Consider the following 25,978-nt stretch of genomic DNA (forward strand, 5'->3'; position numbering starts at 1 on the left):
AATCCTTAATGATGATCTTCTAAGAATTCCTAAATTTATAGTAATTATTAAGCTCTTTTAATAACCCTGCTATTACATCCTTTCTGATAGTGAAAACCGAAGTGAGAAGTCTGCCAGTCTTTACTGTCACTTCTGATAGCAAGCGGGCAGTCTACTACTCAGAGCACATTCCAAAAGGTTGTAAAACCATTGACAAAAAGTCATAAAAAGGGAACTAATGCCAGGGCAGTGGTGGCACACGCCTTTAATCCCAGCACTTGGGAGGCAGAAGCAGGCGGATTTCTGAGTTCGAGGCCAGCCTGGTCTACAGAGTGAGTTCCAGGATAGCCAGGGCTACACAGAGAAACCCTGTCTTGAAAAACAAAAACAAACAAACAAACAAACAAACAAAACAAAAAAAAGGGAACTAACGATTTATTATAGGTGCTAGGACAGAAGATAAAATATTGGCTGAGTTTATCTATACAAAACTTCACTAATAATTTAGTTAAGGTTTTTAACTCTCTATGAACCTGTGGAGCTGTGACAGGTGATGAATGTTTAGGCAGATAATTAATCCTAATGGATATGCATGTAAAGATTCTCTGTTGTAAACTTCTTATTCTATTTATGATTTGAATTTATGTGTAAACTTGTGATGAACATTTTACCATGTGACCATGTATTCTGAAAGGTGTATATGTGCTGAGGACAAGAGAAGAGAACATTCTCCTTATCTTGCTTTTCTTACCATTATTCTCCTTATCCCCCTTCTTAGTGATTCTCTCCTTATCCTGCTTTTCTTAGATCCCACTTATCTCCTTTATCTTATATCTCTTTTTATCCCCCTTTTCTTACAAGACCCTTCCCCCTTTTAAAGAGAGCTTTCATAGGAAACTTTTTACAACTTAGAAATAAAGGCTAAAAATACTTTTCAAAGTGTCTTTTTTTTTTTCTTCCTGTGACTTCAACTGGCAGGGTGAATGTTAGAGCCCTATAATTCCTGCGGAGACAGAACAAAGGCTACTTTACTTCTGCAGCCATTAGACTATAGGTGTTAGTTGTCTAAGTCAGCAGCTTTTAACCCTCAAAAATAGGAAGAAATATTTTAGGACCTTTTAGAAGCTATCTACAAGCATTTAGTATAGTTAGAGAGCTAGAACATCCAGAGACCATCAGTCTCCAGGTCTGCTTCTCACTTCAACCCTCTCCAGGGAAGGAGGCTCCCAGCAGTTTCCCCTGCTATTACTCTCCAGTTCCTCCCTACCTCCCCTCCCATCCAGATCTACCTCCTTTTTGTCTCTCATCAGAAAAACAAAACCAAACAAGAAACAAACAACAACAATACAAATTGGCTTCTGAAGGGTAATAATAAAATAAGACAAAACTAACAACTTAGCGTTGGACAAAACAAACAAACTAAAGGAAAAGAGCCCCCAAGAGAAGGCACAAGAAATAGAGACCCACTCAACTCACACACTCGGGAATCTCATAATAATACTAAACTGGAAGCCATGATATACATGCAAAGGACCTGGTACAGATGCGTGCTGCCCCTGTGCTTGCTGCCTCAGTGTCTGTCAGTTCAAGTGAGCTTTGACCTTGTTGATTTAGATGGCCTTTGCATTTTTTGTTTGTTTTGTATTTTTTTAACTTCCCCCTTTTATTAAACGTAGTAGATTCTTTTCTTATACTACATAAGTCTAAATAGTTTCCCCTCCCTTTAATCCTCTCAGTTCCTCTCATGTCTAACATTTAAAAAGCTTGATGAGTTTGGGGTTTACTTCTCAGCCCTCTCCCCTCACAACAATCATGGCTGCCTTGGCAACACATTTCTTCTTCCTCTTCCTCCTATTCCTCTTCCTTCTCCTTTTCCTCCTCCTCCTCCTCCTCCTCCTCCTCCTCTTCCTCCTCCTCCTCCTCCTCCTCCTCCTCCTCCTCCTCCTCCTTCTCCTCCTTCCCCTCCTCCTCTTCCTCCTCCTGTTCTTCTCCTCCTCTTCCTTCTTCTTTCTCCTCCTCCCTCCTCCTTTTTTTGAGACAAAGTTTCTCTGTGTAATAAGCCCTGACTGTCCTGAACTCACTTTGCAGAACAGACTAGTCTCAAAACCATAGAGATCCTCCTGCCTCTGCCTCCTGAGTGCTGGGATTAAAGGTGTGCACCGTCATGCCTGGCCTACATTTGAGATTTCTAGCCAAAATAATTAATGTAAACTAAGACAACCAAAGAGAGTATAAGTTAAAAATAATTACCATGAAAAAAAAAAACTACACTCTTCCAGGAATGTACTATTCCAAGGTTTTAATCTGTAATCTAACATTGATGTAGATGGTGGTCTTTAAAGGTAAAAACATGTTGTACCCAAGCTTCAGCACCAAGACTGGAGTCATACTTGTACTTTTCATCACCTTAATCAGTATAGTTGTGTGTATCTTTCTTGTGTGGATTATTACACTATAACAGAAAGAGAGTTGACTTTAACTATATAAATGCTTAGAGCTGGTGTGCTGGCACCAGCTATTTAGGAAGTTGTAGTGGCTTGGCTGAACTTAGGGGATCAGCTTCAGCAACAAATAGTGAGAATGTTGTTTCAAAAGCTTTAAAATTCATACATCAAACATATAGAGAAAAGTGACAAGCAAAGTATGAATAAGGCTTTTAAGTTTGATCATAAATATGTGATTATTGTGGTTGTTTGAATGAGATGCTGTCCCAAAGTCTGAGCTTTGAACACTTGGTTTTTAGTTGCCAATGTAGCATGAGGAGGCTTAGAAGGCGTGATCTTGCTGGAGGAGGTATGTCACGGGGGTGGGCTTTGAGGTTTCAAAGGCCACTGCAATCTCAGTTAGCTCTCTCTGTTTCCCACTTGCTACTCAAGATGTGAACTCTCAGCTGTTCTTGCCATCCTATCTGCTACCTGGCCATGATTCTCACTATGATGGGCTCTTACTCTGGAACTACAAGCCCCAGATAAACACTTTCTTTTGTAAGCTGCCTAGGTCACAGTGTTTTATCTTAGCAGTAGAAAAATAGCTACTACAGTGCTATACTTTCCTTAATATATACAGAACCTCAGATGAACTAAGGCAATAATCTCTAATGTAAGAGAGAAAGTGGTCCAACATGTTTCTGGATCACCTTGCGAGTACACTGTTTCTCTTCAGGCACACCGGAAGAAGGCACCAGATCCCATTACAGAGCAGTCAGTGCCCCTAACCACTGAGCCATGTCCAGCCCTATCACTTAACGTTCTTTACCTCACTATTACCTAGTTACTGCTAGCACTGGCCAACCTAGAGACAAAAGAGGAAACATTTCAATTCCCTTCCACCTTCCCACTTTTCCCCTTAAACCACCATAGCCTATAAGAAGACAAGCAAGCTCAATGTTTTGTTATTTATTTAACTAAAGATGTCCCCTCCACAAGTGCCTCTCCCCCAAATTAAACCTGTGCTTGTCTCTTTTCTTTTTACTGACTTCACAGTGAATAACTATGAACAGCCATCAACCTCACACCAACTGAGAGAAGTACAATTTAAGTCAGAGTTCAGATACTCTACCTCTCATATGAACAAATATGGGGCAGAGGGTTTGGCACAGTATAATTACTGAGAGATATGTAACTCTTACACTTTACTAATGCAAGTCAAACTTGACATTATCACTATTAATTAATGTCAGGAAAACACAGTTCTCATCTTAAGGGAAGTAAGAGATAGCTTGTTCTTGAGCAGTCTGAGTGAGCATGGTCTGGAACACAGATTTAGGTTACCCTAAATCCCATGTTCTAACGTGGAAGCAGCTTCACAAAGTTTTGTAGTTTTGCAAAACAAAAATTCATAAGCTGAGGCAAGTTATATGACTTGGTGGGTGCGTTTGAGCAGTGGTTACAGCGAGAAGGGGCTTTGCTATATGACTAAAATGCTTTCTTATGACATTCTTAGCTTTGGGGTTGCTGATGAGAGCCACTGCATCTGCTAAGCATCCAGGCCAGCATGGTGCAGGAGGAGCTGAGAGTTCTACATCTTTATCTGAAGGCTGCTAGTAGAATACTGGCTTCCAGGCAGCTACGACTAGGGTAATAAAGCCCACACCCATAGTGACACACCTACTCTAACCAGGCCACACTCCCTAATAGTGCCACTCCCTGGGCCAAGCATACACAAACCATCACACCCTCCTTACCTCTTTAAGCTAGTTTTGGTTTGAAGTCTATTTTACCAGACATTAGAATGTGCTTGCATTTTAGTTTCTTTAGTTTTGAATACTTTTTTTTTTAATCTTTTACTCTAGGGTGATGTCTATTTTGATGTGAGGCATGTTTCTTAGAGGCAGAAAAAAAAATAGATCCTATTTTCTAACTCAATCTTTTAGTCTGTCTTTTTATTAGGGAATTGAAACAACTAACATTCATAGCTCTTTTGAAAAAATACAAATCACTTGTAATTTTGTTAGTTTTGTGGGGTTTGTTTTGGGAGATATTTTAAACAGTGGCATTCAATCTGGCTTTTCTTAATCAGCTCCCATGTTCCCGACTAGCCTAGGCCTGTGGCCACGAGCGAGCGTGAAGGTGTGTTCTTGCTGCTCAGGCGGCTGGAGACACTGGCCCTGCCACTCACCAGATGCCAGCGTGGGAGATGGCTCTGCTAATCTTCCACCCTGTCTCTACAAGGCTGGGCAGTGCCCAGACCATCCCGCCATCCACTGGCCCAGTAAGAAATGAGACTCTAATGCTTAAATATTAATCAAGGCTTTATGTATTTGGCAATGCTCAATCATCAAGATGCCCACCATTATAGCTGTTTCCCAATTAGCTAACCTAGATATAAGTTGTTAACCAGGACTGCTCCAGGTACATGAGTGGTCATCCATGGTGCCTCCTACATCTCCGCTTTCCCTAGCTCCTCCTCTTCCTTTTCTTCTTCCTCTCCTTACTCCTTCCACCTTAGCTCCTCCTACAGGGTTTTCTCATATCTCTTTGGGTTCCCTGCTGTGGTATTGTTTATTTCATTTATGTGACCTCTTGGCTGTGTTTAGCCTTCTCTTCAGACTGAAGCATTCCTTCTGGTCCCCCCTGTAGAGCTGGCTTAGTAGTAGTAAATTCCTTTTATCTATCCTTTGCATGGAAACATTTTTATTTCTCCTCCAATTCTCAGGGATAGTTTTGCTGAGTATAGTAGTCTGGGTTGGCAGTGTGTTCTTTTACAGCTTGGAATCTTTCCTGACTCCTCTGGCTTTAAGAATTTCTTTCAGATAATCAGGTATTGTTCTAAATAGTCCATTTATGAGTGACTTGACTTTTTTCCATTGTAGCTTCCAATTCTCTTTATCCTGAGTTTAATGTTTTAAACATAGCATGCCATGGGAATTTCCTTTTCAGTCTTGTCTATTTTGTTTTACACAGACCTCTTACACCGGGCTAGGCATCTCTTTCTCTAGGTTTGAGAGGTTATCTCCCATGATTTTACTGAAGATGGTCTCTATGCCTTAGTGATGGTTTTCTTATCATTCTTCTATGCCAATATCCCAGGCAGCTGGCAAAGCTAAAAGTCTCCAGTCTTTTTATGGTGTCTCCAGACTCTCGCGGATTCCATTCATACAGTTTTAAAAGTTTCTCATTAGCTTTTGTAGAATGAGCCCATTTGACTTTGTCTTCTGTCCCTGACTCTCCAGTTTTGATATCAACAAGTCTCTTGCTAAAGCTTTCCACTGAGTTCTGTAACTGGTTCGTTATTTCATTTCTAATACTGTTTCACTTTGGGTTTTCATTAAAAATTCAAACTTTAGGGCTGGAGAGATGGCTCAGAGGTTAAGAGCACTGACTGCTCTTCCAGAGGTCCTGAGTTCAAATCCCAGCAACCACATGGTGGCTCACAACCATCTGTAATGAGATTGGATGCCCTATTCTGGTGTATCTGAAGACAGCTACAGTGTATTCATATAATAAATAAATAAATAAATAAATAAATCTTAAAAAAAAATTCAAACTTTATTTTTATGTCTTGGATTGATTTCTTTTTCTTTCTTTCTCCATCTGTCTGCCTTTCTTTCTTTCCTTCCTTCCTTCCTTCCTTCCTTTCTTCTTTCTTTCTCTCTCTCTCTCTCTCTCTCTCCCTCCCTCCCTCCCTCCCTCCCTCCCTCCCTCCCCCTCCTTCTTTCTTTCTTTCTTTCTTTCTTTCTTTCTTTCTTCCTTTCTATCTTTGAATTGTGTGACTGTGGTTATAATTATTCCTTTGAATTCTTTGTCTGGAATTCATCCGTGTCATTTTCATTTCTGTCATTACTATGGGCTTGTATTTTTAGGTAAAGTGATACTTTTCTTTTTTTATGTTTTGTTTTTTGTTTTAAGATTTGCACAAGCCGGGCGGTGGTGGCGCACGCCTTTAATCCCAGCACTTGGGAGGCAGAGGCAGGCGGATTTCTGAGTTCGAGAGTTCGAGGCTAGCCTGGTCTACAGAGTGAGTTCCAGGACAGCCAGGGCTACACAGAGAAACCCTGTCTCGAAAAACCAAAAAAAAAAAAAAAAAAAAAGATTTGCACAGCTAGAGTTAGTTTGTTGGTTGATTTTTTTCTCTTTGTAATTTTCTTACTTACCAGTGGTGCTTATAATGTTCGAGGGGGGCGTCTAATTCATATCAGGTTTGGAACCTCGATTTGCCCTGTTTATCTGGTATTTGGGATGACAGCCTCTATCTTATATCCTTTGTTCTCTGGAGTCTGGTGCCTTTAGAACTTTGGTCAAGAAGCCTAAAACAATTTTCTGGCACTGACTAGAAATGGGTCTCAAGACTGAGGAGGGCAATTGAAGGTTCCTGCTCAGGCAGCAGGCAGAGCATCGAGTCTCTTTTTTATACGATGGCTTGGGGGTCCCAGGTGGGGAGTGAACTTGCATCTGGTGAGTCCAGGAGTGGGCTAAACCACAGGAGGTGGCTGTGAGAGCAGCTGCAGAGCTTAGGCTGCCCTAGTGGAGGGGAATTGTGGCAGAAAGTGCAGATAGACTGGGACTATACCAAGTATGGAAGCTTCATAATAGTAACTGAGCTGGGATCAGCTGGTCCCAAAGACAGGGGAAGTGCCCAAAAGGAGGTTGTGGTACTTGGGTAACCAGAAAGGATGAAGCTGAAGAAAGATAGTACAGGTAGCCTAACGGGGTATGTACTAACTGTAGCTAAAGAGTCTCTGGCAGCAAGAAGACTGGGATAGGGTGAATCTGGTAGGCAGGGAGATGAGAGCAAGTCATGGTTCCTAACAAGTTGGTACGGGACTTGAATGACCCTAATTTTATTGAATATTCTTGTTCATTAGAGGTATTAGCTCATAATTCTCTTTTTTGTAGGGTATGTCTGGTTGTGTATTAGGGTATTATTAGTTTTTTTAAAAAATTGGAAATGTTCTTCATTTTCTGCTTTATGGAATAACTTAAGGAGTATTAGTGTTAATTCTTTTTTAAATATGTGGTAGAATTTTGAGCTAAGTCCATCTGGCCCTAGGCATTTTTTTTAGTTGAGAGATTGTAACGACCCGTTCTGCCCCACATTTGGGGGCCACTTTGTCCCGCCCGAGCTGCTGCTCCAGTCCGCGGGTCAGGGTCTAGCAAGAGAGAGAGTGGGGATGGAGGGGTGAGAGACGCGAAGAATGGAGACAAGACAGAGAATCTGATCAAGTCTCTTTTATTGAAAGGAAATCTTGAATATTTATACCCTCTACCATGTGCCTTGCCCTCCTGGACAAGCACAGCTAAAGGCACTATGTCACGTGCCTTGCAGCGTGGATATCACGTGGACCTTGCAGCTGGGGTCACTAAACAGCAAAACAAGATATGGGAGAAAAACAAGATATTTATCAGAGTGTGCTCAGCTGTTGTAGGCTGTTGAAAAACAAGTCTCCTGTCAGGGTATATGGCCTGAGATGGCTGCAAAGATGATAGCCGCTTTCTGCTTGGACTTGGCTCCCAACAAGAGATTTTTAATTACCATTTGTAACCCACTGGGTGCTATGTTTCCATCCAAATTATTTCTTTTTTATCTTGATTCAGCTTTGTTACCCCATATATATGTAGAAATTGATCCATTTCTTTTAGATAGTGTGGTTTGGTGGGATAAAGATTTTTAAAGTATGTCGTTAAAACTGTCTGAATTTCCAAAGTGTCTGTTGCAATTTCTCCCCCTTTATCCCTAATTTTGTTAAAGTTAGATTAAAATGTGTTAACAATGGCTTTTGTACCAGTATACTGAGTTGATATTTATACTTTGGAATGTTCTTGGACTGATAAAAATTGGCAAATAAGGCATCACTAAGGTGACATTTAAACTCCACCAAAATATTAACACTTTGTTTCTTTGCTGCCTTAACTAACATTAAAGAAGTCTAAATGCATAAAACTCTGTGATATGTGTGTTCACTTGTTATGTTTACTTAAAAATTACAGATCCAAAAATAGTTTAAATATTTATTTTTTCTACTTATCTCTGATACAAAAATATTCTTTAATATTTAACATATATATTGGAAAAAATGTTTTGTGAACAGCCAAGTAACATATTAAAGGTAAATGTTATATTTCAAATGTTATATACATATATATATTCATATTAAAATCTCTATATATTCTTCTGATACATCCTTTTGGAAGATTCTAACTTCATATATGAGTAAATTCTAGAAGAGAAGTTCTATGGAGTCCAGATTCAAATTCAGCAGAAGCTGCAAAGAAAACATTCTCTATGTTAAAGACTTTATAGTGAATTGACAATGAATTAGTTTTAGAAAATTTTAAAAATTCATCAGTGTTAATGAAGATGAACCTAGTATGTCCCATTGGTGTGGCAGTGGCATGCCTACTATGGGTGACTATCTGCTCTCTGATTGGATCTGAGGTCTGTCCTTAGGAGAAGATTGGTTTCCTGGTACTATAATCCTGGTCAAAAGCCTGTGGCTGGTGTCTTAGTTAGGGTTACTATTGCTGTGACGAAACACCATGACCAAAGCAACTTTGGAAAGGAAAGAGTTTATTTGGCTTATACTTCATATAACTGTTTAACACAGAAGGAGGTAAGGACAGGAACTCAGGCAGGGCTGGAACCAGGAGGCAGGAGCTGATGCAGAGGCCATGGAGGAGTGCTGCTAACTGGCTTATTCCTTGTGGTTTGCTTAGCCTGCTGCTTTTTTATAGAACTAACAACTACCAGTCCAGGGTTGGCACTATCAACAGTGGGGTGGGTAGTGGATCAATCACTCCCCCATCAATCACAAATTGAAAAAATGCCCTACCTTACCTACAGTGCAGTATTATGGAGACATTTTGTTGCTGGGAGCCTGCCCAGCCTTGCATGGGCTTGAAGAGGGACACAGTGTCAGACATTGCTTTAAAGATTGATGGTCTCTGGCCTTCTAGCTCTCTATACTGAATGCTTGCTGATAACTTCTAAAAGGTTCTAAAAACTTTCTTGCTTATTCTATGGTTTAAAAACACTGGCTTTGTGGGTGGGGAGGTGGGAGTGGGCCGATGGGTGGGGGCACATCCTCATAAAAGCAGGAGGAGGGGGGATGGGATGGGAGTTCCTTGGTGGGGGGGAAATGGGAAAAGGGGATCACATCTGAAATGTAAATAAAATATCTAATAAAAAGTTATAAAAAAAATTGTCCCCTATAAGCTTACATATTTGAACACTTGGTTTCTAGTTGGTGGTGCTTTTTGGGAAGGCTATGAAATCTTCTATCTTGGTGATTTAAGGAAAACGTTAAACTTTAAACTATGCAGTAATAAAAGTTATGATTTACAAAGTTAAAAACAAACCCACTGGCTTCTTTTCTCTTTAATTCTGTGCTTTCTTAAACATCATAACTCTCTGTGCTTTATTTAACTCCTTATGCTTAAATAAAAGATAGGGAAACTTAACTCTTGTTTACTGTTCTGTGCTTCACTAAGCGCTAAAACTTAACTCTTTATTACCTGTGCTTTAATAAGCTTTAATAAGTGCTAACATCTGTAATTACACACACTGTTAAGCAGCAGGGAATTAAGTGATTTATTGCTAGTGCTCTTTTTTCTGGCCAGGCAGTCAGAAGCCACTCAGCTGGCCTGGCAGGTTAACTCTTTGTGAGCCAGAGAGAAAGGAAAGGGAAAGAATTAAGATGTGGTATACAGATATGCACAGACACATATACATTCAGTCATTCATACACATACCCACACTCTGGCTAGGCACAACTGTCACAATTACCTCCACATGTATTCATGCATGCTTACACATATGCACATAAGCCCTACATACAAACATGTAGACAAACAGACATACACATTTGGATGGATGGATGGATGGATGGATGGATGGATGGATGATGGGGCAAAGCTCCCCAAGCCAAACCATTCAACCAACAACCAACAACTTTATTTCTTTTCTCTGCTCTTTTTATACCTTCTTAGACAAAAAAGGTTTTTTGTTTTGTTTTGTTTTTAGAAAATCACCTCAGAGATAAAATGTTACATAAATGGGAGTTACACAAGGATGTTGATATTAAGTTCAAAGAAGTATTTCATCATAATATACTCAGTAAAAGTTCAAAGCAACAGCTTTTACATGGCCTTGTCTTATCGTAGTGCACACCTATGACTTTATCCTTGGACTTAAGTGGTTTTTCTTGAACACAAAATTGTCCCAAGTCTATTTCTCTTACTAGTGCGATTATGAAAGCTCATCGTGTTTATTATTATGTAGCCTTTACTTACTATTCTGAGGAGTGGGCACATTCTATTCTTGATTCTAACCTTATTGCATCTTTCTAGTGACTAAAACCATCTCTAAAAACTTTCTTACAAACATTATTCCTGATTTGAATAAAATCAGGAATTCTATAGAATTATTATCTATTTGTCTGTATAGCATCGCTACAAGATAGCACATCTTTGTAGGTATGCAGGGATCTGCTCAAAAGGGTGACCTAATGCCTAGGGACAGTTATATATTTAATAATGACAGGAAAAGCATATTAATAGCAGGAATTGTTCCTAAAATTGACTTCTCTGGGGCCTTGCCTACTGGGGCTGTTGTAGATTCTAATCCAAGGCAGACCCATCTCAGGAAGCTCACCTGCTAGTTTTTAGCTTCTCCTATGGTGGCTCCTGACATTTTGTCAGTTGAGGCTCCCTCCTCTCTGATGGCTATACCTTTTATCAGGACGACAAAACAATAACGCAGCAGGATAGGTCATAGGCTGGAGGGTAGAGCCCACTCATATTTCTAATGCTCATGATGTCAGTTAAATAGTTGTGTTTGTACCTGTGGACCTGGGCTGGTCTCAGCATCCATCGGAGAAGCTTCTTTCTGCAGTGGACAGAAGTCAATGGAGAGATAGATGCACAACTGGTCAGAAGGCTAAGAGTAAGCGACTGAGTGCTCATCCTGAACAGGACGACCCCCTACCCACCCAAGACTTGGGGAATCGTGAAGGAAAACGGGTGAAAATAACATAAAAGCAAGAGGGTGGGGAGGGAGATGCTATTGTCAGGACATGAAATGCCTATCCTATTCATGAACTCACAGCAGATGAGTTCATGGCCTACAGAAGGTCAGTATCTGGCACAGACGGGCTAATGCATTCCAGCCTCTACCTCTTACTGAGGAAGGAGCTCTTGACAGCTGACAGTTGCTGGAGCAAGTAACCATTCTTTTGGGGGAATGTAGCCATTATAAGGATCCTCATGCTCCAGTGGATTGCTCCACACCCATGCACACATGGCAGCTCTAACTGGAGCTGGCAAATTACAAAACAAAGCATGGAGGTGGGAGGGGACATATTGGAGGAGATACAAGGGAAGATGAAGGGGGAAATGGAAGATATATATATACATATACATGTACATGTACATGTATATGTATATATATCTTGTACGAAAGTCTCAAGAATAAAGAAAAATTTAAAATATCATGATACAAACTATAATACATAACTTAGTAGTAGTTACTGAATTAATTGCCAGTGTGATTAAGTGTCAGTGCATTTGGTTTTCCCCATCTTCACATAATCTTCATTAGCCAGATGCTATGACAGGCACTGACATGACACGTAAGATTTATATAATTCATTCTTCCACAACCAAACACTATGATGCTTTAAAAGAAAGGACAGATGAATAGACAATGTCCACGTGGTCACAGCTTGTTGATAGGTACAAGACAGAGCACTGCCGGAACAAAGGGAAGGTACTTAGATACCTTCTGTTGTGTTGGTATGGCTTTCTGATGGAGGCACTAGGAGGTGATAGCTGATGGGTACTAAGAAAGCCAGTAGCAGAATGAAAGACTTGAGAGCAGAGAAGTGGGGAAGTTAAAGAAACATACGCTTTCCCCAAGCTAAACAAATAAGGGAAGAAATCCTAGGAGATTTGAAATAGCGCTTGTCAGGTGACAGTTTATGAAGTGTGGTTTTTTTTTTTTATTGTTGTTGGTTAGCTTTAGTAAATAAAGCTTGGTTTCTTGGTCATAATCTGAGAAGATCAGCATGCCACTACATTTTCATATTTAATCATTTTTTATTTTTTGAGATTATAGTATAATTGTATCATTTCTCCTTCCCTTTCTTCTCGTCAGTCCCCTCATATACCCCTCCTCAACCCTTTTTCAAATCCATGGCCTCTTTCTCACTAGTTCTTGTTACACACACATACATGCATGTATTACTAAATGCCTTAGTACACCCTGCTCTGTCTCTGTACTGTCGCCTGTGTGTGTGTTCTCAGGGCTGACCACTTGGTACTGGGTAACCAACCGGTGTGCTCAGAGTAGAGTACTTGTCTATCTCTCAGGACTCCTCAGTTGCCTGTGGTCCCTACAGTTTTTAGAAGCTACAGCATTGTCTTTAGGGATAGCTTCAGCAGGGAGGCTGACAGTTTCATAAGGATTGCAGAGAGTGGTAAGCCAGATAAGGTACAGACAGTTTCAAAAATTCTAAGCCATAGGACAAGAATAAATGGTGTATGAATACACTCTTCACTAAGGATGCTTGTCTTTTCCCACCTTCCACTTGGGTTTGTAAGAACAAATAGTAATGTAGAAACAACAATGAAAGCGATACAACTAGTTGTTCACTGTATTTCAGGACTCAGTTAATTAACCTAAATTCAACAAATAAAATTTGGCACCTACCTTGTCTTAATTCTCTGGTTATACTTCGTTCCCACTCCTGAAGCACCTGAAATCAGTCAGATATTATTTATGATATACGAATTTATTAATTTATTATATGAGTAAATGAATGTCATTTTAATAGCTGATTAACTTTTTTTTTTTTAAAGATTTATTTATTTATTTATTTTATTTATGAGTACACTTTATTTTATTTATGAGTACACTGTCGCTGGCTGTCTTCGGACACACCAGAAGAGGGCATCCAATCTCATTACGGATGGTTGTGAGCCACCATGTGGTTGCTGGGATTTGAACTCAGGACCTCTGGAAGAGCAGTCAGTGCTCTTAACCGCTAAGCCATCTCTCCAGCCCCCTGATTAACTTATTTTTAATAGCTTTTTTCTTAGTAGCTGATCAATCTTAATTGTATAAATATGCTACATATTTATTATCTATTCATCACCTGATGATAATCTAAATGAGACATTGTGGTGAGAATTATATATCATTAAAATACTGTCTTAGAGCATTGTGATAACACATGCCTGAAATTCCTGCTTAAAGGAGGCTGATGCAAGAGAAAATGATGAAGCCCAGGCCATCGTGGGCTACATAGTGATACAAGGTCAATTGGATTATATAGTAAAACTTTGTCTTTAAAAAATTTAATTACAGTATACATCTACCCATTCATTTACATATAAAAAAGGAAAACATCACCTTTAATTAAGACACGCACTGGTAAAACATAGAGAAGAGCTGACCTACAACACAGTCTCTACCACCCAAACCTCAGGGAACGTCATAGAAGAGTTGGTGGAAAGATTGTTGTGGGTGTCTCTAAGGGTCTCTGTCTACTGTAAAAACAAGCGTTTTTTGATGAAGAAAAAGGTGTGAGTATTTAGAATGCAAAGTGGTAGTGGTAGGTTCTCCTGTAGGGTCCTTGGCTTCACCAACCTCGGCAAGTGAGCTACGTTTGCACTGCCATGAACGAATTATCTCCTAGTTTGTGGGCCTTAAAGCCAGATTAGATGACCATTGATTGCTCCCTGGATATAGGTGCTACTATTACACCTTATGATGGTTTGAATGAGATGTCCCTCATAGTCTTGGGCAAGTGAATGCTTGGTCCCCAGTTGATGGCATGGTTTAGGGAGGCTTAGGAGGTACAGTCTTGCTGAGAATATATGACACTGGGGTGACTTTTGAAGTTTCAAAGGCTCTTACCAGTCCTAGCTCACTCTCTCTGCTTCCTGCTCACAATTCAAGGATGTGAACTCTCAACTTACGGCTCCAGCCACCATGCCTGTCATCTTGTGCATTGACACCAAAAGTCCTCAAATTATCCCACAAAATAGTAAACAAAGAAACATTTCCATCACGCTGCTACCAAACTAGACAAAGACTAAATGAAAAGAGAAAATTATAGGCCAGCTTCACAAAAGATAAAACACACATGGCTGAGAAACACTTCTAAAATGTTCACCATCCTTAGCCATCAGGGAAATGTAAATTAAAATTACATTCATTATTTTAATTTTATTCCAATCAGGATGGTTAAGATCACAGAAACCAATGTTAACAAATGGTGGCATGGGTGTAGGGAAATGGATAAACTTATTCACTGTTGTTGAATTGCAAGGTGGTGCAATAAGTGTAAAAATTAAGGTGGAGGTTGTTCAGAAAGCTGAAAATGCATCTACCACATGGCCCAGCTCTACAATTCTTAGATATATATTTACAGGACTCTATGTACCACTACAGGGATACTTATGTGTCTATGTTCACTGCTGCTCTATTTACAATAGCCAGGATATAGAAACAGCCTAGATGCCCATTAGGTGATGAATGGATAATAAATATGTAGTATATTTACACAATTAATATTACTCAGCTACTAAGAAAAAGCTATTAACATAAATTAATCAGCTATTAAAAATAAATTTTTGTATCTGCTACTTTTTTCAAATGAACTTCTTAGGTAATTGGGTAGAGTTGGAAACAATTACCTGGAGTGCAGCAACCTAGCCCCAGAAAGATAAACATCACATATGTTGTTTAGTTTTCGCATTTGTTGACGTCACCTTGAATCTTTTAACACATGTGTTTCATTTGGAGTACCAATGGAGAGACTTTCAAAAGAAGGGATAAATAATGCAGGGGTATGAAAGGCTAAAAAGGAATTATGAAACAGGAAGGGGTTATGCAGGAAGCCGCGGCGGGTGCTGGCAAAATCCGCCATTGGAAGATGGCGCTGGCTTCCGGGATTTTTCCTAGTAAACAAGTAAATTGCGCATGTGCCATGGTAAAAGCCCGCCAAAGTTAAAGCCCATCCCACGGCGTTTTGGCGCGCAATGAGTAAGCAGCCAATCAGAGGTGAATACACCGCTCTAAGGGTATATAAGCAGTGCTTTCCCGGGCCTGGCGTCTTCTTCCACCATTTTGTTTTTGGGAATAAACGTGTTCCTACGGAAGGATCCTGATGTGTGTCCGAGTGTGTGTTCTTGCTGGCAAGACGATTACACGCGCGTCCCACAGTTGGTGCCGAGAAACCCAGGAGAATCCACCATCGCCGGCACTGTTTAAGAAGACCCTCCACTCTTGGAGTTAATCCAGAACCGTAGGACAAGGTAAAAATCTCTGAGAGACATGTTTGGACTTGAATTATTTCGTCTCCCTCCCCAGGCAGTGCTGGTACTCTTCCTTCTGGTTTTGCAGGATGAGAAAAGCTGGGCAGTGCTAGACGGATTACAGGCCAACATGTCAGAAACAGAGGAAAAGAAGCGCTTAGAAACTCAGAAAGAAAAAGGGAAAAAAGACATGTCGAAGAAATTAGGCCCTCCCACGGACCCTCGATCCAAGGGGGTGAAAGGTCAGGGAAACGACGCCCTGGGTGAGAAAAGTAGAAAAGACGAAAAAGCCCTAGAAAAGAAACCTCTTTATCTGGTAAAGGAGCCCGGGTTTTTACTGTTTGATAGCTCTGAGTCGGAGGGGCTAACTTCCTCCAAGACAGAAGACTCAGATGAAGAGAGATAGATGAGGAGGAAAGATACCATCCAGATAAACGGCCGCCACGGCGAGATCAAGTGCTGGCGCTAGTGATGGTTATTTGGAGGCTGTGTTTGCAAGAAGAGTGTTTCGGGGGATACAGTCTAGGTGAATGAGATATTGACCCTGTGCCGATTTTGCCTAGGAGGTGACAGCAAAACATAGGTCAGGAGAATTCTAAACAGACATTGCCTGCAGTCTAAAAGCTGCTTCAAGTGGAAAGAGCAGGGTTAAAAGGAATTGGAAAACTAGAAAGCAGGGTACTGATGTGTTACAATAGCTGCCTGCTACATCTCCAATGAACGAGATGAAAAGTTACATCTTGAATATGAGAGAGAGAGAAAGGGTTTTAAAAATACAGGTGTCCTCTCTCTGAGCTGTGTCAACAAAAAAGAATTTCAGAGTTCATCTAGAAACAGAGAATTCGGGAGACGTCCTGAGATTCTCTGTAGCTCTTAGATGTCCTTCTTTGTTGTCTGTCCTTGGCGTGCCAATGTCCACTGTTTGTGTTTGCCTTTTGTTTCATTGTCTAAATGTTCTGTGTTTGTTACATGTTCAAAAGAAAAGATCGTTAAAACTGCTTGATCCAACCTTTGGGCTAGTTTAACTTTGTTTCAAAGACAGTCTTAATTTACACAACAGAAGCTGATCAGCTACCCTACACCTGTAGCTAAGAGTTGAGCTGAGCTAAAAAAAGCCTTTTCAGGAATTGAAATTGGCATAAGCTGCTTTTAAAAGAGATCAGCAACATTTTGGGTTTTATAAAGAAGCTAAGAGTTGTTTTGTCTTAGAAAAATCTCTGTGACAAGGTGCTTTTCTCTTGAAATTACAGCTAGAAAAAGCAACAAATTTTGTTTGATCTAAAAATAAGATATGTAGCCACTTCATTGTTGTTTCTGATTGGTTTTAAAAGTATAAAAATGTTCTACATGTCTTGGTTATAGACTATTGGCTTAAATTATTGGGTGTGATTAGAAATTTACAACTTTGGTAACGAAAAGTGGCGTAAAACTAACTCAGGGTTAGAGTCATTCAGAAACCAAGTGTATAAAAAGTAAGATTTTAAACCAATATCTCTTCAATGAGATAGTAAAAGCTGCTTCATGCATTTATATGTAAAAATTGGCAGCAAAACTTTGTAGCATAGGGGTAGTCTACTTGGTCTTGATTTTAGAGAAAATAGCTTGTTTAAATTGGTTTTGCTTTTGCTTCTCAAAATTAATGGTTATACTCTAATGTTACAAAAGAAATTTAAAAATTTAGTTAAACTGCCAGTATTCCATTGGCTACAGTTGACAGTTGTAATCTTGAGTTTAAAATTTTTTGATTCGCCCATGTGATAGAAGGGGGGGACAGCAGGTAGAGTTAAATAAAAATATTTAAAACAGGTTGTGATACAGTGCTAGCCTGCTAGAGATTAAAAACATTTACATTTAAATTAAGACAATGCAGACTGAGATCTTAACATGCTTGTAGGAGAAGGTCAGCGCGGTGCTAATCAGGTTAAACTGCCTACACAGCTCTCAGACCATACAAGCAAAGACAGACTCAGATACATTCGTCTTTTCTATGAAATTACACCCTCATACAATCAGGATCTGGCCATAGCTTACACAGAGCCATAGGAATGGGGAGTGTTTTAAATGTGAAAATTTAGATAGTTTTTAAAGTGACTGTCCCAAGAACAGAGGCTTGAGCAACAGTCAGGTGACCAAGGTTACTTGACTGAAACTTGTCCTTGGTACAGGAAGGATAATCCTTGGGCCAGGCCTCAGGATATAGGCCAAGATTAAAAACATTTACATTTGAATCAAGACTTTGTACAAAGTGGGTGAAGCAGAAGCTTAGATTTAAGAGCTGGGCAGTGGGGGCGCATGCCTTTAATCCCAGCACTTGAGAGGCAGAGGCAGGCAGATTTCTGAGTTCGAGGCCAGCCTGGTCTACAAAACAAAAAAACCAAACCAAACCAAAAACAAAGTTCAAATTTAAGATTTATAAAACTAATGGAGCACTACAGCCTGACTTGCCTACTCCAGCTGCCATTCAAGTAAATACATATAAAATTATTATAGATTTAGAAGATTGTTTTATACAGTTCCTTTACCTCCTGGTAAAGGTGAGAGGTTTACATTAAGTGAAGTTGCTCATGATTTTGAGAGCCTGTGAAGCCATTCATTAAAAAAGCTTGCCTCAAAGAATGATTATTGGCCTTAAAAAATTTGTTGTTGCTTTAATACAAAAGGTTAAAGCGTTTGAATCTCTCAGTGTATATTATTCATTGTACATTTTATTGGCTAATCTCTCTAAAGGAGTTTCTCTACAAGCCTTTGCTCTAGTACAATGAGCTTTAAGATTTTAGAGTACTTGTTGCTCCAGAAAAGATTCAAAGACAGTATCTTTTCAATATCTGAGAATTCAATTGTGACACAGAAAATTCCAATAAGAATGGATAATTGGGGCTAGAGAGATGGTTCTGCCGTTAAAGGCTAGACTCACAACTAAAAATATTAGAGTTCAATTCCCAGCAACCACATGGTGGCTCACAACCATTCATAGTGAGATTTAGTGCCATCTTCTGGCTTACAGGTGTACATACAAAAAATAGTTTACTTTTAATGATTCTCAAGTTAACAGATATTAATTGGCTAAAACCTCATTTTCAGCTTACCATAGAAGAATGTAAACCTCTGTTGGATATTCTCAAAAGAGATGCAAGTCCTAATTCCCCTTGACAATTAACTGATGAAAGAGGAACAGCTTTTAGTACTTTTTACCCTCAATATTTTAGAGCCTGACAGGCCAAAAGAGTTGGTCAAATAAAAGGACATCTTGACCGGACAATGAAAAGGTCCAGATTCTATTTTAATAAAAGCCAGGGGAGCAGTTTGTATCTTTCCACAGGAAGAAGACAACCCGTTTTGGCTTCCAGAGCGGCTGACGTGACGACTCGCGATATTAGAAGGTGACACCCAAGCGGACCCTCCAAACTCTGATGACAGCCCTTGTGCTGATCCAAGGGATACAGGTTCCTAGTATATCGGGGGAACGACGATGGACCATATTATCTGCCTTTCCAAAACCCATACCAGTCAGACATAATGTAGCTAATCTGTCCAGAAAATTGTTTCAATATCTTACAGGAAATTGGTCAGAAAACTTCAATGAGACACTCAGAAAATTGAGAGCAGCTGTGGTGAACATCAACTCGACGCGCGTGGATCTGTCCCCAACTGAGGGACTGTCCTCCTAGATTTCTTCAGCCTTCTTTTTCTTTTCTTCTTTTCCTTTTTTTAAGTGGGTGGGAGTAGGCCTGTTTGGTATGCCCTATGTTGCGGATTAGTGTTCATTTTTTGGTTGGCTTGCAAACTCAGAGCTCAACAAAATCTTGACAAGGCTATTATTGCACAGGTGCTTGTGACCAAAGAACTAGGGGCTTCCCCTGCAGTGTGGCTATCACTGCTTCGAAAATAAGTAGTCTCCCCCTCACTAGTGGTGGTGCTAAATGTTGGGCCATCAGCCGTTGCATCCCAAAAGATTTGCTCATTACACTGGGTCGGTGAGGAGTCTTGGCCTGGCTGGTCCTTGTCTGTGTAGCTGTGGTACCTGAATTTTGAGGCAAACAGCCCTTGCACCCCTAGGAGATGACTCCATTGCACAGGGATGGGTGTTTGCATCTCTTTCTGTTTCCCTTAGCCCTTGCACTCAGAGGACTTGCTTCCATTGCACCTGATAGGGTAAGGGAGACTGTCTTAAACTATTAGTCCTTGATCGCTTATTCCCCCAAGATGGAATTTGCTTGATCGGGCTTGAGTTTGAGTCATGACTGGTACCACACTAGACAGGCCAAGAACAGCCAGATAGACAGCTCCATCCTTTTGTCTCCAGGCCAGCTGCCATTGGTCCCAACGACGGGAATAGGCTGATCCCATATGCCAGAGATACACCACGAGTGGTGAGTTTACCCAGTGACACCACGAGTGGCCACAACCTGGGGCGCACATTCTGAGAATGCCAGGTGTGGGTGTGCGACCCTCGTAGCCTAGACAGAGAGCTCACCATTCTTTGGTGCTGGCTGTGGAAAAACGTCAGCTAGCCTAAGACACGGGACATTGACCAGTGCCTGTTTAACAAAACAAAAAGAAATAGCCAGTAGACAGATTCCTCAGCCGCTGTACCCAAGGGCTTCTGGTAAAGTCACCCTGTAAAGCCTCAAACGTTTCTATACGCAGTCCCTGCCCACTAAGGTGTTCGTTCCACGGATAGAAGGTCTGGTAAGTCCTTCTATCCGGATAGAAGACGGATAAGCCTCGGCCACCTAAGACAGGGCAGCCCCGGGTGGGGAGGCTGACCCAGTGACGGGTAAGAGTTTGAGCACCGCCCTCCAAAGAGACTCAGACCCACTGTGAGACCCCCAAATATGGGAGTTACGAAACCTTCCCAGGGATCTCTACTACCACCCTCTGCAATAAAACAAAAAAGGGGCAGATGTAGGAAGCCGCAGCGGGTGCTGGCAAAATCCACCATTGGAAGATGGCGCTGGCTTCTGGGATTTTTCCTAGTAAACAAGTAAATTGCGCATGTGCCATGGTAAAAGCCCGCCAAAGTTAAAGCCCATCCCACGGCGTTTTGGCGCGCAATGAGTAAGCAGCCAATCAGAGGTGAATACACCGCTCTAAGGGTATATAAGCAGTGCTTTCCCGGGCCTGGCGTCTTCTTCCACCATTTTGTTTTGTTTTGTTTTGTTTTTAAAAAATCATTTATTTTGTGTTTATGAGTACTGTAGCCAACTTCAGACACACTAGAAGAGAGGATTGGATCCCATTACAGGTGGTTGTTAGCCACCATGTGGTTGCTGGGAATTGAACTCAGGACCTCTGGAAAAGCAATGAGTGCTCTTAACCACTGAGCCATCTCTCCAGCCCCACCATTTTGTTTTTGGGAATAAACGTGTTCCTACGGAAGGATCCTGATGTGTGTTCACGTGTGTGTTCTTGCTGGTGAGACGATTACACGTGCGTCCCACAGGGTTAATTTATGGTGAAGAGGCAGAGGGTGGGGTAAAAGAATAAAATTGGGAAGGATAAATAACATTAGAGATTTCAAAAAAGTCCTATTGAAACCTACTAATGCAGAATACATATACTAATGCATATATGAAAGTATATGTATACATGTACAGAGAAGAGGCAAAATAGAGTTGTTCTGTAACATGGCAACAATGCCCCTACTAGACACTACAGTCTAACAAATAAAAGCCCAGTCCTGGATACAGGTTGCTTCTGTAGGTGTTGTTGGCCTTGATGGCCAACATTACAGGTTTCTGCCAATGCTCTTGGTTATCCACAAAACTAGATGTCATCATCCTACCCCTGAAGACACCACATACTTGAGCAATGGGACATGGAGAAATCAAACTGGTCCTGACCTGTAAAGTTTATTCATTCTTGCTAGCTTGCATAGTGCTGGAGCATGCTACGTATGCTACTGGAGGAGGAAGAGAATCATCAATTGTAGCTGGTGGAGAAACCCTGTGGTGTATGATAGCAATTGTTAACTGGTGCGATGGTGTCATAAACACCATCAGAGTAACCAACACTGTTTGATTGGATTTAAGTACTGTTAAACAAGACAAAAATTGCCACCATTACTGAGTCAAGAGCCTGTGGCTAGACAGGTCCTGAGTCTCAGGGAGAACCTACTATTATTCATCTGATAAATGGACAGCATGTTAAACTGACTTCTAATGAATTACCACTACATCCACAGATTAACGCATGTCCTCAACCCTCATGGAAAAGCTTTCTGTTTGCTATAGATAAGCATGAACACAGAGACTCACAACTGGACCCGGTTCAGAGAATAAGAGCCTACGGAATACTCAGTCCTAAGTGGCACATTTATATGGCACCCTAAAGGATCATTGCAGAAGGGACATAAAGAATGTAAAAGCAAGAGGTGAATGAATACAAAGAATCAGTATTTTCCAGGTAAAGCAGCCACTGCACATATGAACTGACAGGGCTATGACAGCATACAGAAGCCTGGCGCAAGCTCAAGCCAGAAGAAACATCAGCATGGCAATTGGAGATGGACATGAAATTTCAGTCCTATCAAAGAACCTATTACAATTGATACCTGTTGAAAGAGTGACAGTTTTCTTTAAGATTGTTGCCACAGATGGATTCAACACATTCCACATTCATGAAGTTGTGGGCACAAGAATTGGGCTTGATGGTTGAATAAAAGGGGGAGGCTCCCCCAAAGTTGAGTGGGTAAGGAAGAGGACACTGGAAAGTTTGCCTCAAACAGTTTAAAGCAGCAAAGCACACAACTGATGAAGACAATAGAAGATGGACAGATGTCATGATGCTTATAGGACACCAGAGTTAATATTGAGAATTTGGCCAGTTCTGTAAGCAAACCTTGAGTCACATCAATTACATTAAAATTATTTTTTCACTCAGCTAGGAAAAAACATCCTAAAACTAATATAGAAGCACAAATCAAATCACTCGCAAGGAAAACCTTTAGTTTTCTGCAGTCACATCTGTTTGCTAATGTAGCGAGCTGATAAGCTTTTAAAGAAGCCGGAAGTCCACCGATCAGTTACATCTGAAACATCAAGTCAACAGATGAGTATTGCTTGCAAACAAGGGTTTTGGAAATCTTGAAAATTATAAAATTTCTATTTTCTTTCTTCACGAGCATACATTATTATAATGGTCACTCATTATGTGTCAGGCAACTAAATAACTTGGTATGATATGAATTAGCAAGAGCTACCTCAGGAATGGAGTCCAAAGGAAAGGAAGAGAAAACTAACCTTGGTCTTGCAATTTTCCATGGTCTCAACTGAGTGCCAGAGGTTTGATGTAAGCATGTTTTCTCCAGAGAAACTTCTTGGAATGAAAAATTTATTACTGTCTCTAGGACGCGTGGACTCCAGCACAGGCCTTGTGTCAACCATGCTGTAGTGTGAATCTCTGTTCTGTTTTCTCTCCAGGAGAAGTTTGGTCTTGGCCTCTGCCAGTCTTTCATCTGTTCTATGAAGAGTGCAAAAATAAATTCCTCACACTTCATGTTCCTGAGTAGATCCTAAATAACCTACATTTTAAAACAGTTAATGACATTCCCCATTGAGCAGAAGGGCTCCACCCTTTCTGTCTTCTTCTCAGTCCTGTACTGAATCAGAAACTATGTCTTAACATTTTCCAAAGTATACTTTCCTAAGTCTTATGCTAATGTTTTCCTGGGACAAAACTGTGGTTTAAGGTACAATAGAAAACCATAAAGGAGAGTCTATGTCTAGGGACCCTCAGGTAATAACAAACAAACCTAATCAAGTGACTAGGACGTGCCCATTGCAATAGTAACAGTAATCCCATGACCCATGGGCTCAAGCTATCATTTCCTAACCTTTCAATGTTTCTTTTTGAGAGGATGATAAGCAGGAATTTGGTAATGAGAATATACGAAATACAGAGCTTTAGAGATATGCCAGGTTAACTATAGGATAGCATAAAGAGAGACTCAAAGCTTTATAGAAAGGAGATATAAGTTGACATGGATGAAGTTATTAAAAATAATTGTTTTAAAAGGGGAATATACATGTGCTCACATAATTGCAGGTACTGGCAGAGTTTGAAGCACTGGATTCCCTGGAGCTGGAGTTACAGGTGTTGTAAGCTGCCTGACGTGGGTGCTGTGAACTGAACGGATGCTCAACGGTATGCACTCTTAGACGGTGGGCCACCTCTCCAGCCCCTTAAGGTAAGTTATGTTGTTGGTTTTATTTTCTAAAATGATATTCTCTTTTCCTTTGTGACTTTGTGAGGGTGGGGTTGACACTGCATGTGCTAGAACAGCACTGGGACTGGGAGTTGGTACCAGCCTACAAATTTACATCCTACAGTTGATTTTCACACCAATTGCTATTACCCATTTTAGGAAAAATTGTGTTCTAGGGACAGAATACTGAGCCTAGTTTGTCCTCTCTGAGTTTCGACTTACTTGCTTAATTTATTTGACAATGATTTTCTTATTTTCACTTCTTCTAGGTAGAGCTGCTTATAGTTTTCCATTTCTATTTGATTGCAATCAACTTGACTTTTCATCTTGGAGAATTCAGACTCCAAATCCCTTATTCTGAGCTCCATCTGAGTTCGTACCGAAGCGTTCTGTTTGTGCCTTAACTTCTCTAGTTTGTCTTCATATGCTGCTTGTGTCTACAGCAAATTGAACACAAACAGTTCAAAAATAACTGCAGCTCAAGTAGTTTTTATGCACCCATTCCCTTTCATTTTGACCAGCCTTTCCCACAATTTCTTTAAAATTTCTAAAGCAGCTAGTGACACGAGAAGTAGAAGCATACATAAAAGGTGTACACGCAGAATATTATTTGCAGTGAAAGGGATGAAGACATATTGCATATAATTAACCTGCAAGAATAGGTTGACTTGTTTTAACTTTTCCACCAAATCCTGCTTTGTTTTCTCTTCGATTTCCCATTTATACTGCTCTATTCGACCACATTCTATCATATTGTTTTCCATGTGACTTCTGAGGTTAACTACTTCTTGTTCTAACTTCTTTTTATGCTTCTTTAATTTTTCATATTTCCTTTGTATCGTTTTCATAGACAGTAACTCCCGCTGAAGCAGCTGATTCTGTTTATAGAGATGTAGACATTTGGAAGATGCGGTTTCCAGTTTTTCAGTAAGATCATCACTCTGTAGACATAAAATAATACACCTTGGTGCTAAGGAAAGTGAGTTGACAATGGTCTAACAGAATACAAGCAACAAAATCTAACACAATTTTAGGTGTAACAAAGTGTCATGTCTACTTGATTCTTATGACATTGTTATTAATTACTCAGAAAGTCAACAAGGAAAAATTCACCAAGAGTCATAGAACATAGTCTTTATGCTCATTACCTTTGTTACGTAAGTGTTATTTTTCTATAGTTTTAACATGAAGTCACCCCTTAGAAGAATGCCTCCTACAGTATCTATCTTCACTTATAAAGAAGACATGGCAATATCATATGGCATTATATAGGTCCTATAGATAATTGGCTCCCAGAAGAAGAAAAATAAGACATGAAAATAATAATAACTTCATCTTATAACTAATGATTCTAATGTCAATAATCTTTTTCCTGAACTGCAAATGTTTGATAATATTTGAATTGAATTCTAAGATGTAATGATTCTCTGAAAGAACTGATATCTCCCATGAGAGATATGATCCATATTTATTTGTGAATACAAATGACTTAAATTCAGTACATGATATTATAACTGTGAGGCAGCTCAAGCCACACAGTGAATTCTAATGTAGGCAACACTGCCAACGGCTTTGTCAGATTCTATTGCCAAACATGTGGAAGAACACACTTTCAAGTTATTTTAGTGCCTAATTTCAAGTTACTGAAGTGGATGCTAAGTGAGCTGGCCACATTAAGCCTCATTTAAATGTAGATTATAAAAAAATTTTGGCTTTGAGAAATTGAACTTTGAGGTGATTTAAGAAATAAAGTGACACAGATATGTAAGGTGAGATGATGTTACTGAATGGGAGGTGAGATGATGCTACTGAATGGGAGGTGAGATGGTGCCACTGAATGGGAGGTGAGATGGTGCCACTGAATGGGAGGTGAGATGGTGCTACTGAATGGGAGGTGAGATGATGCCACTGAATGGGAGGTGAGATGATGCTACTGAATGGGAGGTGAGGTGATGCTACTGAATGGGAGGTGAGATGATGTTACTGAATGGGAGGTGAGATGATGCTACTGAATGGGAGGTGAGATGGTGCTACTGAA

General features: G+C 40.3%; 1 protein-coding gene across 1 annotated transcript in view; it reads right to left on the reverse strand.

The window, feature by feature from the left end:
- Positions 1-21,919: 21,919 nt before the first annotated feature.
- LOC114616755 (ankyrin repeat domain-containing protein 26-like) overlaps positions 21,920-25,978 on the reverse strand; it is a 32,445-nt gene continuing 28,386 nt past the window's right edge. The window contains exons 7-10 of the mRNA XM_028762202.1: positions 24,591-24,881; positions 24,163-24,377; positions 22,976-23,195; positions 21,920-21,961 (exon numbers count right to left, since the gene is read on the reverse strand). Of these exons, the coding sequence (XP_028618035.1) occupies positions 21,920-21,961; positions 22,976-23,195; positions 24,163-24,377; positions 24,591-24,881 (768 nt within the window). The remainder of the gene's footprint in view (positions 21,962-22,975; positions 23,196-24,162; positions 24,378-24,590; positions 24,882-25,978) is intronic.

The sequence above is a fragment of the Grammomys surdaster genome, unplaced genomic scaffold (assembly GCF_004785775.1).
Source record: "Grammomys surdaster isolate TR1022 unplaced genomic scaffold, NIH_TR_1.0 62, whole genome shotgun sequence".
In the NCBI taxonomy this organism is placed as follows: Eukaryota; Metazoa; Chordata; class Mammalia; order Rodentia; family Muridae; genus Grammomys; species Grammomys surdaster.